The sequence below is a fragment of the Triticum dicoccoides genome, chromosome 6B (genome assembly GCF_002162155.2).
Source record: "Triticum dicoccoides isolate Atlit2015 ecotype Zavitan chromosome 6B, WEW_v2.0, whole genome shotgun sequence".
NCBI lineage: Eukaryota > Viridiplantae > Streptophyta > Magnoliopsida > Poales > Poaceae > Triticum > Triticum dicoccoides.
In genome coordinates this window covers 367,715,660-367,727,544 of record NC_041391.1, presented here as the reverse complement: position 1 = coordinate 367,727,544, position 11,885 = coordinate 367,715,660, and the positions used below count along the sequence as shown (strand labels likewise).

The following is an 11,885-nucleotide window of genomic DNA, read 5'->3' as shown; positions in this document are numbered from 1 at the left end:
AGCACACTGACGAGCTGACAGGTGTTCCCTTCGGCCAATCAGAATTTTACACGTGGAAATTTCCCATTGGTCCGGGCTGTTAACGGGTTATCGGATCCAAAACCCGACCCGATAGCTTAACGGCGTTCCGTTATGGTGGATGTCACGTGTCGGTCACCCTTGACGAAAGCACTTCTGTGATGCGCGATTTATCGTCATGGAAGTGGACACTTCCGTGATGACAACTTTGGTAATGTCATGGAACACTTCTACGACAGCACATGTATGACTATCTTGATTCTGTCATAAAATCGTCATGGATGTACATGCATGACAAAAAACGCGACCTACTGTGACAAACACTTATCATCACGGAAGTGTATTTTTTGTAGTGCTCTTCGGTACCGTGCATTGCCCTTTCTCACTTCGAGAGTTGGTGCAAACTTCGCCGGTGCATCCAAACCCCGTGATACAATACGCTTTATCACACATAAGCCTCCTTATATCTTCCACAAAACAGCCACCATACCTACCTATTATGGCATTTCCATGGCCATTCTGAGATATATTGCCATGCAACTTCCATCATCATCATATACACGACTTGAGCATCCATTGTCATATTGCTTTGCATGATCGTAAGATAGCTAGCATGATGGTTTTCATGGCTTGTCCATTTTTTGATATCTTTGCTATGCTAGATCATTGCACATCCCGGTACACCGTCGGAGGCACTCATATAGAGTCATATCTTTGTTCTAGATATCGAGTTGTAATATTGAGTTGTAAGTAAATAAAGTGTGATGATCATCATTATTAGGGCATTGTCCCGGAAAAAAAGGAGAGGCCCAAGAAGCCCGCCAAAAAAGGGGACAATGTTACTATCCTTTTTCCACACTTGTGCTTCAGAGTAGCACCATGTTCTTCATATAGAGAGTCTCCTATATTGTCACTTTCATATACTAGTGGGAATTTTCATTATAGAACTTGGCTTGTATATTCCGATGATGGGCTTCCTCAAATGCCCGAGGTCTTCATGAGCAAGCAAGTTGGATGCACAACTACTTAGTTTTTAGTTTGAGCTTTCATACACTTATAGCTCTAGTGCATCCGTTGCATGGCAATCCCTACTCCTCGCATTGCATCAATTGATGGGCATCTCCATAGCCCGTTGATTAGCCGCGTCGATGTGAGACTTTCTCCCTTTTTGTCTTCTCCACATAACCTCCACCATCATATTCTGTTCCACCCATAGTGCTATATCCATGGCTTGCACTCATGTATTGCATGAGGGTTGAAAAAGCTTAAGCGCGTTAATAAGTATGAACCAATTGCTTGGCTGACACCTGGATGAGCATGAGCGGTACCTTGTGTTAAGAAAAGGGAGCATACAAGACTATATGATTTTGTAGGGATAGCATTCTGAAGCATTGATATTTTCAAAGACATGATTGCTTGTTGGGATGCCCGAATTTATTGTTTTTATTTCAAATGATATACTATTGCTTTGAATCACTCATGTCTTAATATTCATGCCATGATTAGATATATGATCAAGATTATGCTAGGTAGCATTCCACATCAAAAATTATCTTTTTTATCATTTACCTACTCGAGGACGAGCAGGAAATAAGTTTGGGGATGCTGATACGTCTCCGTCGTATCTATAATTTTTGATTGTTCCATGCCAATATTCTACAACTTTTACATACTTTTGGCAACTTTTTATACTATTTTTGGGACTAACATATTGATCCAGTGCCTAGTGCCAGTTCCTGTTTGTTGCATGTTTTATGTTTCGCAGAAAACCCATATCAAATGGAGTCCAAATGGTATAAAACGAACGGAGAATATTTTAGGAATATTTGTGATATTTGGGAAGAAGAATCAACGCGAGACGGTGCCCAAGGGGGCCACGAGGTAGGGGGGCGCGCCCCAGGGGGGTGGGCACGCCCCTGACCCTCGTGGGCACCCCGTAAGGCGGTTGCTGCTCTTCTTTTGGCCGCAAGAAAGCTAATTTTTGAAAAAAAATCGTGGCGAAGGTTTCAATCCAATCGGAGTTATGGATCTCCGGATATATAAGGAACGGTGAAAGGGCAGAATACCGGAACGTAGAAACAGAGAGAGAGACAGAGAGACATATCGAATCTCAGAAGGGCTCTCGCCCCTCCCACGCCATGGAGACCATGAACCAGAGGGGAAACCCTTCTCCCATCTAGGGAGAAGGTCGAGGAAGAAGAAGAAGAAGGGGGGCTCTCTCCCCTTAGCTTCCGGTGGCGCCGGAACGCCGCCGGGGGCCATCATCATCACCGCGATCTACACCAACACCACCGCCATCTTCACCAACATCTCCATCACCTTCCCCCATCTACATTCAGCGGTCCACTCTCCCGCAACCCGTTGTACCCTCTACTTGAACATGGTGCTTTATGCTTCATATTATTATCCAATGATGTGTTGCCATCCTATGATGTCCGAGTAGATTTTCGTTGTCCTACCGGTGATTGATGAATTGCTATGATTGGTTTAATTTGCTTGTGGTTATGTTGCTGTCCTATTGTGCCCTCCGTGTCGCGCAAGCGTGAGGGATTCCCGCTGTAGGGTGTTGCAATACGTTCATGATTCACTTATAGTGGGTTGCTTGAGTGACAGAAGTATAAACCCAAGTAAGGGGGTTGTGGCGTATGGGATAAAGGGGACTTGATGCTTTAATGCTATGGTTGGGTTTCACCTTAATGATCTTTAGTAGTTGCGGATGCTTGCTAGAGTTCCAATCATAAGTGCATATGATCCAAGAAGAGAAAGTATGTTAGCTTATGCCTCTCCCACATAAAACTTGCTATCGGTCCAGTAAAGTAGTCAATTGCTTAGGGACAATTTCACAACTCCTACCATCACTTTCCACACTCTCTATACTTACTTTATTGCTTCTTTATCTAAACAGCCCCTAGTTTATATTTACGTGCTCTTTATTATCTTGCAAACCTATCCAACAACACCTACAAAGTACTTCTAGTTTCATACTTGTTCTAGGTAAAGCGAATGTCAAGCGTGCGTAGAGTTGTATCGGTGGTCGATAGAACTTGAGGGAATATTTGTTCTACCTTTAGCTCCTCGTTGGGTTCGACACTCTTACTTATCGAAAGAGGCTACAATTGATCCCCTATACTTGTGGGTTATCAGCCACCCAAAGTTCTGTTCAAAGAGATCGACAAAGCTCACCGGAAATTTCTTTGGGCACAGGAGGAGGAGCTCAGCGGAGGCAAATGCAAGGTTGCATGGAAACATATCTGTGTACCGACTAAGAATGGAGGCCTTGGGATCCATGACCTGCAGAAATTCTCCAGCGCCTTGCGGCTGAGATGGTTGTGGCTTGCTTGGCAAAATGATGACAGGCCATGGAAGGGATCTGAATTACCGTGTGACAAGAAAGACAGAGCCCTGTTCGACAATGCAACCACTACGACCATTGAAAATGGTAAGATAGCTTCCTTCTGGCAATCCCCATGGATCACCTCTCCGAATCTTGCCACTCTGTTCCCAGAGCTATTCAAGCGCTCAAGAGGAAAAAAATAGGTGCGTCGCCGAGGCGCTCGCAAATGACAAATGGGTTCAGGACATCAGGCTGCGCCCAAACGAGTCCACAGCTTCCTCGTCCTCTGGAGGGCTCTGCGGGCAGAAGCTGTGTTGCTGCAACCACAGGTGGTCGACAAGATCTCCTGGCATCTTCAGAGCGCTGGCATATACAATGCAAAATCAGGTTACAAAGCACAATTCAGTGATCTTCAGAAGACTGAAGACAAACAGCTCATATGGAAAACTTGGGCACCCGGAAACATCAAAGTTTTCTTCTGGTTACTTCTTCGAAATCGCCTCTGGTGCAATGACAGGCTTCAGCGCAGAGGATGGGAAAATGGATACTTTTGCACTCTATGCACAAGAAATCTGGAGACCTCAGTTCATCTCTTTTGGGACTGCCCGGTCGCTAAAGAAATCTGGCGAAGGATTTCAACCTGGACAGGCCGTGACAGACTTGCGCGCCTTGCTTCATCCTCGGACCACATCACCTCCTCTGTTCGCAGAATGCGCTGCCTCATCCATCAGGCAAGACCAAGGCTCAGAGAGAGGCTAAAGACGATGATCTTCCTTGTAACATGGCACATCTGGAGGGAAAGAAACAACAGAATTTTTAGACACGAATCAAACCAAATTTGCAATGTGATTGCCGCGATCAGAAGAGATGTAGAAGGCTGGAAGCTAACCGGGGCGAAGTGCCTCGAGACGCCACTAGGGGATCCAGGCTAGATTTTTTTGGTCTTTAGTCTTGTTCTTGGGGTTTTTCACACCCACCTCTTGTAACCCACCATGATCACTTGATCATGAACATATTTCCCGCCTTCTCCCTGCTTAATATATGAATGCCGGTGGTACACCGGTTCTTTCAAAACAATGCAGTGCACAATAATCCATTTCTCCGACAAGTACTTCTGGGTGGAGGGGGTATGTTTTTGTACCACTTCTCTACTTTGTGGATCAGATCTCATAGTACAAGTCACCTAATTACATTTTTATCGAAATTATTGCAAGTGGAGTGGATTTCAACTATTTTTCATTTGTTACTGTCTATCTTTTCTATACATGTAAAAATTCACATGCATCGTGTTTATATATGCAACTGGTACAAATTTTAAAAAGCCCGTTGCAACGCACTACAGTCTACTAGTTCTTTATAATAGGTAGGTTCAATGTGTCATTCACTAAAACAAAAAAATCTAGCCGCTTTACCCTGGGTTAACGTTGCCGCTAGCCTGGACCTAAAATCCCCTCCCCTTACCCATGTGCATGTTCTTGTTTAAATGCGTTGATCTTGTGTTTGTGAACTCATGATTTTGTCTCTCATTTTGTTGATCTTATTATATAGTCTCTTTGATCATTTCGAAGTAGGAGCTGCAAAATATCTTCTATAAAAATTAGAGAAAATTATGCCCCTCTTTGTTTGTCTTGTAATTGGAAAGAAGAAGAAAAAACATAGGTGATTGTTTCTCTAAAAGTTCACTTATAGGCTACTCATCCATGAATGTAATTGGACATTGTTTAGTGCCATCTAGTTCATCCTTATTGGTATCCACTTCCGAAAATTAATACCATTCTTTCTGTTCCATCGCACAATAAATCATGATATATATGTGCTGAAATGTTAAAATGTGGTAAATGTGTTGAAATGTTGTATATATATGCGGAAATGCTGAAAAATACATGGTGAAGTGTGAATTGAGCAAAAGTGGCCGAGATGAGTATTTTTATCCGTGGGTATTACGAGCACCTGACCGGGTATGGGCATGGAAAAAGTTTGAAACCCGAGGTGCGAGTACGGTACGGGTTTAGACAAAAAATATTGAGACAGGTACAGGTTTGGGCGACCCGATACCATGTTGACTTGTATCCCGTAGCAACTCATAGTCATTCAGGTGTACTATATATCTAAGTGGGTCATCTTCACTAACTTATTTATCTCAACATGGGAACATACCAACTCATTATATAATTATGAATGGGGCGAAGCCCACCTCAACATGCAATCATGCATGACAAAAGATTCACCACAACATTCAACCATGCATGAGAAAGTGTTCTCTATTCAATTATATTATTCTTATATTCAATAAATATTGTTACAACTATACATAATCAAATATAATAAGTCATTACGTATTTTTAATTTTGGTTGTCATGTTGTTAGCCAAAAGTTTCATCAACCAGTTTTTGCAGCAATGCGTGGGGTATCAGTATCTTTTTTTTTGAGACACGGGTATCCTTTAATTTATTTTGAAAGCAAAGATCCATATCATTTGTAACCACAGAAATCAGGTCGCTTAAAATTGGGCCGTTTATTTCAAAAGCAGAGATCCATATCATTTGTAACCACAGAAATCAGGTCCCTTAAAATTGGCCCACAATTCTTTTGAGCCCAACTATCTTAGAGCCCATATAAGCCCTTCTGCTAGGAACGACCTAGGTTTCCACCTGTATATAAAACCGCATCTTCCACGCCACGCGCTAGCCCTGCCGCCGCCGCCACTCACTCGCGCCGCTGCCGTAGCTAGTAATCCCTGCGAAGAGGAAGCACCTCGGGCATCAGCAGCAATCATGGCGGACGCTAAGACGGCGCCTGCGGTGACTCTCCGCACCCGTAAGTTCATGACGAACCGTCTCCTCTCACGCAAGCAATTCGTGCTCGAGGTGATCCACCCCGGCCGCGCCAACGTGTCCAAGGTGCGCCCTCCATACTGCCAAGATCGTTGTCATCTTTGGGCTCGTTGATTTTCGATGCGAGTTTAGGCTGATCCGCGTGTGTCACAGGCGGATCTCAAGGAGCGTCTGGCCAAGATTTATGAGGTGAAGGACTCGAACTGCATCTTTGTGTTCAAGTTCCGCACCCACTTCGGAGGCGGCAAGTCCACCGGCTTCGGCCTCATCTACGATAACCTCGAGGCTGCCAAGAAGTTCGAGCCCAAGTACAGGCTGATCAGGGTATGCCCCTCTTGCTTAATTCATCCCACCCGAATCTGCTGAATCCTTGGGCCTCCATATTAATTATACTGTTATCTCATAATAAGCTTTGATCTTATCCTATTGTAGCCTTTGTATAATGCATTTAGTCAATTTTGTGCTCTCATCCTTGAGTCAGTATAATAAGCGATGATCAGGGTACTTGTAGTTTCAATATTAGTTGTCTTGGATAAAAAAAACACTTGCCAAGTCTTGCTGCCGCTGCATGGTGGCAAATAAATCCATTTCTTGGCCGATCTTGTTTTCTGATTTTTGTATAATAGGCACATATCTAGAAATGGGCACTCTAATAACAATATCGGTTACCTTTGCTTCAATCCACCTTCAACCAATTGGGGCCTTCGGATTTGCCAGAATTTATTTCAAAATGCGGGCAGTCGATCTTTGAAGTAAGATAATGATAGCTTTTGCTTAAAGCAAAACGCTTGCAGTTTCTGCATTTGTGTTGTATGTTTCTGTTGTTGTGCTAGAAAGTCCATCTGACACAAGTTTGCATGTATCCGAGCATGGGCCATGATCTGTCATGGCTATAATGACGTGCTGCCAGCCTTGTGATGCTACTCTTTTTGTCGTGCAGCTCATTCATGTTAATTTCCATTATTTTCATTGTTTATGCTTTACTGAGATGAAACACTTCAAAATTTTGTCCGCCAACTTCTAAATTTCTGTTCATCAGCATGTGCTCTAAACAATAACATCATTTTTTCTGCAAACTCACTAACGAGAATTAAGGATGTCAGGTTCTCATTTGCTTATAATTATTCTTGCTCTTCTGCAGAACGGGCTAGCCACCAAGGTAGAGAAATCACGCAAGCAGATCAAGGAGAGGAAGAACAGAACGAAGAAGATCCGTGGAGTCAAGAAGGTATCCATATATACTAATCTTAGTTGATTTCCTTACTGATCTGTGTCATATCAACTAAGTCGTTTTCTTGGATAAATTTTGCAGACAAAGGCCGGGGATGCCAAGAAGAAATAAGAAAATATTCTTGAATGTTGGCTGCCTTCAGTTCTATCTGTTCACAATCAGTGTCTGTACCCTTTAGGAAATCTCATTGTGGCAATGTCGCAGTATGCTTGATCTAGTAGAAAGAGAGTTTTGAGCTTTCACATTGAATTCCGTACCTGGTACGCTGGGTAGTATTACTGACTTGATTTTTGCTGCTAGTGTTCTGCTTTGTCAAGTTGAGATTAGTTCATTGAGTGCGGTTCTGTTCCAAAATTCTGCTATTTTTGTTTTAGTTGTGGATCTAGTTCTATTTCTGTGATTCCATGAGTCTGAGCTTGTGGTCCTAAATACTACAATGTTGAGTCACTTATTTTGGGACGGAGGGAGTATTTGTTTTCTAGAGATTTTAAATGGACTACCACGTACGTATGTATATATGCATATTTAGAGTATAGATTCACTCATTTTGCTTTGTATGGAGGGAGTATTTGTTTTCTAGAGATTTCAAATGGACTACCACATACCTATGTATATAGGCATATTTAGAGTATAGATTCACTCATTTTTTCTTTGTATGTAGTCACTCGTTGAAATTTTTAAAAAACAATAAATAAATCTATGGCACGATCTGCACATGATATGTCACTTGGTGTGAACTAACTTGAGACAATAAATAAATCTGGGCACGATCTGCACATGATATGTCACTTGGTGTGAACTAACTTGACGATAATTCTTAGATAAATTAAATTAGAGACAGTTCTAAAAATAATACAGTCCTGGTGAGAATTAATGGTGTTTGGTTGTCTGCATCTTGTCACAAGAATTTTTGAACGGAGGGAGTACTATTTTGGCTGGAGTAAAATGCACCCGTGGTCATTAAACTTGTGTCAAAAACTCACTTTGGTCACTGTACTTAAGAATACGGTCAATACGATTATTATAAGGTGTATTAATTTTTCACAAAGTCAACTGTTGTCTATGTTTGATCAATTTTACAGCAAAATATATAAAGATTTATAATATTAAATATATAAAATATAAAAATATAGTTCATGTTGAATCCAGTGATAATGATTTGGTATTCTAGATATTGATATTTTTGTCTATAAACTTGATCAAACTTAGAGAAGTTTGACTTTTAAAAAAAATAATACACCTTATATTGAGGAACGGAGGGAGTACAACTTAAGGTGATTATACGGTCACCTGGGTCACCGTATAGCTCTGTATTTTTGTCTGTTGTCTGTTCAAACAGCACAACATCCTCCCTCTACCTTATGTGGGCCCCATCTGTCAATGAAAAAATGCCATGCGTGGCAGGAGAACCAGCGATCATCTGCTGAAGCCCACGTACCCACACAACTGTGCCCACACAACCTCGTTTTAATTTCTCAATAAAAGAACACAACTTCTTGTTGAACATATGTACTCACAGAACACGCATACAGCACACTTGAACGCATATTTAATTAGGAAAACGCTGGCTGCCGGTGCGCCGGCCGAACAAAGCGCCGGTCGTGTCGCGTACGTGGGATACCCACGATCGTGTGGTTATAATATAACCACCGCCCAGACTTATCCCTTCCCCTCGAGAAGCATCTGGGATCACCCAAACCTTATCTTCTTCCTTCCAGCGCAAACATCTCGTGATCTCTGGACGGCGGAGAGCTCTCTCTCTAGCTCGTTGTTTTATTTGCAGCTGAAGGCCGATGAGAATCAATCCCCCCGCCTCCCACCTCCTGCCGCCCCTCTGATTTTTTGGGCACCCGCCGATGATGCAAACTAGAGGAGCCAACCTGTGAGTGGATGCAGGCGGGGCGGCGAGCGCAAGTCCGTCAGCGGCGAGGGGGCTGCTGCTGGGCTAGCGCGGCGACCACCTGTTGCCGAGCACACCCTGCTCGGACATCATGCGGATGCAACATTACTTTCCTCCTATGGCTTTTGTTTTTTGATTTAGCTGGTTGCAGCTTTTTGATTTGTCGGTTCCAGCTTTTTTTTGGTTGATTGTAGCAATTTTTATCCTCCAGTAAGCAACTTCTGATTCGTCGGTTCTAACAGTTTCTTTTGCTGGTCGTAGCTTTTCATGCCGCTAGTTTCAACTTTTTTCTTCACCGATGGCATCAATCCCCCGTTTCGAAGTAGCAACTTTTCAATTCGCAGTTGTAACATTTTATTTCACCGGTAGTAGCTTTTTGCGGGAGGACGGAGATCGATTACGAATTTTTGCTGCAACCGTTTGTGTTTTTTGCTACTACCGGCGATGTATTTTGCTACATCCATTCAATGTCATTTACTGGTGGTTGTTGGCTGCGCAATCCGTGCAGCGAGGGTTGACGACGAGTGGCGGCAGCAGTGCATCATGGGTCTACGAGCGAGCGGCCGGCAGCCGTTGCCCTCGCGGATGTGCAGACGGAGGCGGGGGCGTGTGGGGCAGAGGGGCGGGGGTGCGTGGGGTGGAGGTTGAAGACGAGTCAAGGCGCGTGGAGATGCCAGATCGGACGACCAATCCACGCCAGATCGAAGGGTTAGGGCGCGACCGGCCCAAATTTGGGCCGGTGCACCGGCGTCTAGCGTCGCCCATTTAATTAACACGTGCACAACACACTTAAATCGCATGCACGCAACACTTTCGCAAGCCGTTGGGTTACTTGCACAACACGAGGTTGAGGCGCGACGTTGTATTGTCGCAGTTCTTTGTCGGCGTCGCCATCCTTCTGGTGGTGCACGTCCTCGGCGCCGTCGCCATCATGGGTATCATTTACATGTCGCCGGTGGCAAGGCGAAGATGAGTGGCTAGATAAGGGGGTGTCCTAAAGCCTATGCTCTACAATATGTTTACCGGCAAGGCGAATGCTGCGGGGCAAGGTCTAGATGTGTGAACCTTCGCCGTGCTCATCATGGTGTCCATGTTGTCGAGCTAACAACTAAGGCCTGTGCGGCTGCGCGTGCATGCCGGTGAACGGGAACATGGCCATGTTCAAGCGAGCACACCGGTCTCAGCTGCTTGTGCCGAGACGCTGGTCGAGAATGTAAGACGAGATAGAAGGAGAAAGATTGCAACTGCAACTATTTTCAACCGTATTCTTTTTTTTTCTTGAGGGGATTTTCAACCGTATTCATTCACCGTGCTCAACTGTATTCACCATCATCGCACGAGAGAATGTACATGGATGATGAGCAGGTAGGTGCGGCAACTACGCTAACAACCTCCGTATCTAACTCATCTAGATAAGCTCATGCAATCATGTACGTGAGACTAGGTCTAGCAGTTAGTTTCTCTAAAAAAATGGTTTAGTGGTTACAGGGAGGGAGCTACGTGAATGAATCTGACGCTGGTGCAGCTGGTCTTCTAGGGGCGTACCAACAGAGAACACGCTATTCCTCGCTGTTGGCTGCGTGCATAGCCTGCGCGTGGAGCTCAAGAAGTGAAGAAAATATGATGATAGGGGGCATGGAGCTAAGAGGATACTAGTACCTGCTTCCAGCGTGGAGCTGCTATTGGCCCAGTCCGTGTAGCCCGGTACTTTTCGACGACACATGACGAACGGCGACGAACGACGGTGACAATGGCGGTGAAGTTCTTTTTACGCAAAGATAGCTTGTACTCCCTCCGTTCCTAAATATTTGTTTTTCTATACATTTCAAATAACTACTACATACGGATGTATGTAGACATATTTTAGAGTGTAGACTCACTCATTTTGCTCCGTATGTAGTCATTTGTTGAAATGCCTAGAAAGACAAGTATTTAGGAACGGAGGGAGTACTTGCTAGTCCACATCGTGTGTAACTCTGACAGCTGCGCAATGTATGCGGCTATGGTGGCCGGGCTCGTTGGGGTGCAGGTGGCGATGGCGTGCGGCATGGAGTGGAGCGGCACGCCCTGGGAATGCGTCCGCGTGGGAGAAGACGGCGAACGTCCTATATACCTACTACTAGTAGGTAGCATGCAAAGGGAGCACGAAGCCCTGTCGCACCCGCGCACGATAGCATGCATGCACACACACGGCAGCTACGACACTAAACAAAAATAATGGCTCAAATTAATTGTGCACACATTGATCCTGTGGTTAACTGGCTAGCAGGCATAGCGATTTATTTCTTTTTTCCACTGAAAGGTGGGACCCACGTAAAGGTAAAGAGAGGGTTACATGGCGTTTGATCGGTCAATAGAGTAAAATACGGAGCAATACGTTGAGGCAGTGACCGTAAAATCACCTCAAGTCGTATATGATGACCGTATTGACCGTATTCTTAAGTACAGTAACCAAAGTGAGCTTATGGTACAAGTTCAGTGATCATGAATGCATTTTACTCTTTTGGCTGCGTTGCATACTTGTCGTTTGGTTGCCAACAGGATGAGTAGTAGAAATGTAGTGTGCGT

General features: G+C 44.2%; 1 protein-coding gene and 1 long non-coding RNA gene across 3 annotated transcripts; both read left to right on the top strand.

The window, feature by feature from the left end:
* The first annotated feature begins 6,030 nt into the window (after positions 1-6,030).
* Positions 6,031-7,854, top strand: LOC119323271 (40S ribosomal protein S24-1-like). Its single transcript, XM_037596874.1, has 4 exons — positions 6,031-6,252; positions 6,340-6,510; positions 7,328-7,414; positions 7,499-7,854. Exons 1-4 carry the CDS (start codon positions 6,127-6,129, stop codon positions 7,526-7,528), a joined length of 414 nt encoding a protein of 137 aa, XP_037452771.1. The 5' UTR covers positions 6,031-6,126; the 3' UTR covers positions 7,529-7,854.
* A 1,305-nt stretch (positions 7,855-9,159) lies between these two features.
* LOC119324837 lies at positions 9,160-11,612 on the top strand. 2 transcript variants are annotated; one of them, XR_005157202.1, is made up of 2 exons: positions 9,160-11,061; positions 11,347-11,612. It is a non-coding gene; the product is annotated as an uncharacterized LOC119324837 (long non-coding RNA). The 2 variants fall into 2 exon arrangements; XR_005157201.1 differs by having other exon boundaries at positions 9,160-11,073.
* Positions 11,613-11,885: the final 273 nt, after the last annotated feature.